The following is a 3,638-nucleotide window of genomic DNA, read 5'->3' as shown; positions in this document are numbered from 1 at the left end:
ACACACTAAATGTTTGAGTACTAATTATAATAATATAAATATATTATAAAAATATGTAGTCATATGAACTATTATAAATATATGTTTGTGTGTTATGTGTCATGTCATGTGTGTTATTTATAAAATATATAATTTATACTTGATGTAATTTAGTTATATTTTATAAGAAATATTTGTATTCAGCAGGGATGCATTAAATTGATCAAAAGTAACAATATAAATTAGTTATAAAAAAAACAATATAAATTAGTTATAAAAAAAAGTTTTAAAAAATGTATTTTTAATTAATGCTGTTCTTTTGACAAATTCATTAAAAAAAATCTTGTAATAAAATCACATTTTCCACAAAAATATTGTTTCTTGCATTATGGTTTGCTGTTACATTTATAATGTTCTTTTGTTGAAAAATTGTAAATACTATCAATGATTTTGTCTCTTTAACATATTTTACTCCATCTACGACAACTCTTTTGAAGACATTTTTAACCAAGTTAAGCCAAATACAGTTGTGGAGTTTTTAGCAAAAAGGAATTATAAAAACATGATAAAATTCAGCCATATTTCTCGCCATGAAAATAGCCATAGAAACTGTAATGGCGTTAAACAAACTCCATCTACGACTCTTTTCTGTAGATCGCCTGACGTTGAAGGACACTCAGATTGTCCAGAGCCTCACAGAGAAGCTGCAGTTGTTTGCAGAGCTGGCTGAATCTGTGGCCGGTTTAGAGGACGCCAGCTCTCGCTCCCGTCTGCTGCTGCGGGGCGATGCCGTGGAACTCCAGCAGGGGGAGCAGCTGCTCAAAGGAGCCATTACTGAAGGTAACATGTCAGGTTGATGGCCTGATGAATCAGTTAGTTTGTGTTAATTGTCTTAAGCATTGGCGTCATGATGTAATCTTGCACCTGGTAGCAAACTAGATTATTTGAGCGCTAAATGTAGATATTGAAGTATATCTCTGTGTTTCTGTAGTGGAGAACCTGCAGAACCTCCTTGCATCTGGAGCTCGGGAAGCATCTCCACAGACTGAGGGGAACCAGAGTCCGTCCTTGAGTTTGCTGCCACGCAGAGCGGACACCTTCGGCGGCTATGATAGCATTCCTAGCATACTGCCTAAGAGTAAGAGTCAGTACATGTGATTAGACACCGATTATACACGTCGCATTAACGTAGATTTGTTGGCAGTATTTTAATGTAAGACTCATTATTGTTGCATAATATCAGATCTTTTTATCCATATTCATTGCATATTTTAAAGGCTGTGCATCCCACTATCTGTACTATGCAGTGGGGAAGATTACGATTGATTAGTCTTAAATTATAGTTGAAAATAACACATTAAAGATTCATTCATTTTTGATTTTCCTTTGTTGTTGTTCTCTTTCTCTTTTTTTTGTCTTTTTTCAATAATTTTGTTTGTTTTTTCTGTCTTTTGTTCTTTTTTTCTTTCATTTTATAGTTTTGTCACTCTTGTTTGTTTTTGATTTTTGCTTGTTTCTTTCTCTTTTGTTTGTTCAGTTTTTTTTTTATTCATTTGCTGTTTTCTTTGTTTGCTCTTTTTGTTTAATCACTCATTTCTTCTGTCTTTTGTTGAATCTTTCATTTGTTTGTTTGTTTTTATGATAGCCTTTTGTTTATTATTTAGTTTCATTCTTTCTTTTAATTGTTCTTTTTTTTTCTTTTCCTTCATTCTTTTATTTGTTTGATTTGTTTTTTGTTTGTTTATTATTTTGTTTCTTAACGTTGATGCTTTCATTTGTTTGTTCTCTGACCTTTGTTCTTTCTTTCTTTTCCTTCTGGCTTGCTTTCAGTTTGCACTGCATTCTTACCAGACACTTACTTACCAAAGCACCTTACAGTGCAGTACACAAATCATGTTTGAGCAAATACAAGGACAGCCTACGTCTTAGTTGTCTAACTTTTCATTTTTAATTTCATATTTTAAAGGCTCCATCGCAATTCACATACTGTCTGTACTATGCAGTAGGTCAGCTGTTCCCAGACAGTTTTTAAAGTATGCATGCATATACATGCTTTTTTTGTTGTTGTTGTTGTTGTTGTTAATTATCCACAGCCCCCTGTGTTACAGGATATAGTTGGTTTGTGCTGTTTATGTGCAGGTCTGCTATGTACCTCTCCAGTTTAAGTTGTAAATCAGGTGTGTTTGTGTGTTAAATCAGACGGCAGTATTAAGAAGAAGGTTGCCGGAGCGGCCGGCAGGTCCAGGGACAGGAGTGAGCAAAAAGCTGAGAAAATCGCATTTTTATCAAATACTACATCTGGATCATATTCAGTAATATTATCAAAGCAAAATGCAGTAGATGGCTTCCATCAGCACTCCCAAAGCTTCACAGTCCTTTACCACTTCCTGGATAACATTTCACTTGGTAACATAAGGCAGTTTTCTGTTGTTGGCTGTTTATTGTTGTTGATTGCATTATTTTTCATATGCTTCTGCTTACATATGTGATCGCAAGTTTCTGTGTCTTCCTCGCCTGTGTTTTTGATCGGGACATTCTGGACTCATTCAGGAGATGAGTAATAGCGCCCCCGATTGTATAACAGTGAAAACACGGAAACCCGAAAAAATTCCACGTTTGACAGGGAAGCCGGCAGGTCCAGGGACAGGAGTCAACGGGCCAGCTCTGATCCGCAGCTCAAAGAGGTGTACGCATGTCAGGACCGGGATGAGCTGGTGAGAGAACATACTCATGCAGGCCTTTGTCCCACAGATGACAAGAACATGGCCGTGTTTACTAAATGAGAATGACATCAGATGTTTTGGACAGGAATTTCACTTTTGTCAGTTTTAAACTGTCACACTAGTCATTGTCAGGCTATAGATCTGGTAATTATATGATGATTATATTATAAAATTATATGATTATTATGATTATATTATTTAGTGTATTACTATTGTTAAAAATATAATAATAAATGTATATAACAGTATCTATAATTTATAATAATATATATTTGTTTATTTATAGTAATGTATATTATGTATATACATTTATAGAAAATTAATAATTACATATAATGTTTATAATAATTTAGTTTTTTGTTTATTGTAGTGTGTATTATATATGTATATAACATTTAAAACAATATTGTTTACATAAATTATATAGTAATGTTTATACACACACACATATATAGTATATTTGTATATTATATTATGTATTTATAATATAAAATTGTATATTAGTGTGTATTTACATTTTATTTTTAATCAAATATTTATTAGCAAATATAATTATAGTAAAATATTATTTACATTTTTTAATAGATTATAAAATAGGCCTATTATATTATAACATTTGAACATTAGTTTATCACCATTTTTATTAATGTTGGCAGTTTAATGTGTTAACAGTGGAATTAATAAAAAAAAATAAAAAATACAATAAAAAAATATTAATCAAGGTTTAATAAAATATAAAAATCAATAGTGCATTATACTTCTTTAACTCTTTCCCCACCAGCGTTTTTGAAAAAATTTGCCAGCCACTGCCAGCATTTTTTATCATTTTCACTAAAATTGTGGCCCCTAAAATATTTTGTTGTCTGAACATGCAATCAAAATAAAGAACAGAGCCTCTACTTTAAAAAAAAAAAATATATATATATATTTTATTTT

At 31.7% G+C, this 3,638-nt stretch overlaps 1 protein-coding gene across 1 annotated transcript in view; it reads left to right on the top strand.

The window, feature by feature from the left end:
- arhgef18b (rho/rac guanine nucleotide exchange factor (GEF) 18b) overlaps positions 1-3,638 on the top strand; it is a 74,811-nt gene that overhangs the window by 30,945 nt on the left and 40,228 nt on the right. The window contains exons 22-25 of the mRNA XM_016572947.1: positions 634-819; positions 971-1,117; positions 2,179-2,218; positions 2,615-2,693. Coding sequence (XP_016428433.1) covers positions 634-819; positions 971-1,117; positions 2,179-2,218; positions 2,615-2,693 — 452 coding nt within the window. The remainder of the gene's footprint in view (positions 1-633; positions 820-970; positions 1,118-2,178; positions 2,219-2,614; positions 2,694-3,638) is intronic.

Source organism: Sinocyclocheilus rhinocerous, unplaced genomic scaffold (assembly GCF_001515625.1).
Source record: "Sinocyclocheilus rhinocerous isolate Xijiao unplaced genomic scaffold, SAMN03320098_v1.1 scaffold1283, whole genome shotgun sequence".
NCBI lineage: Eukaryota > Metazoa > Chordata > Actinopteri > Cypriniformes > Cyprinidae > Sinocyclocheilus > Sinocyclocheilus rhinocerous.
Note: the sequence above shows the minus strand (reverse complement) of the source record. Positions and strands in the feature narration are given on the sequence as shown.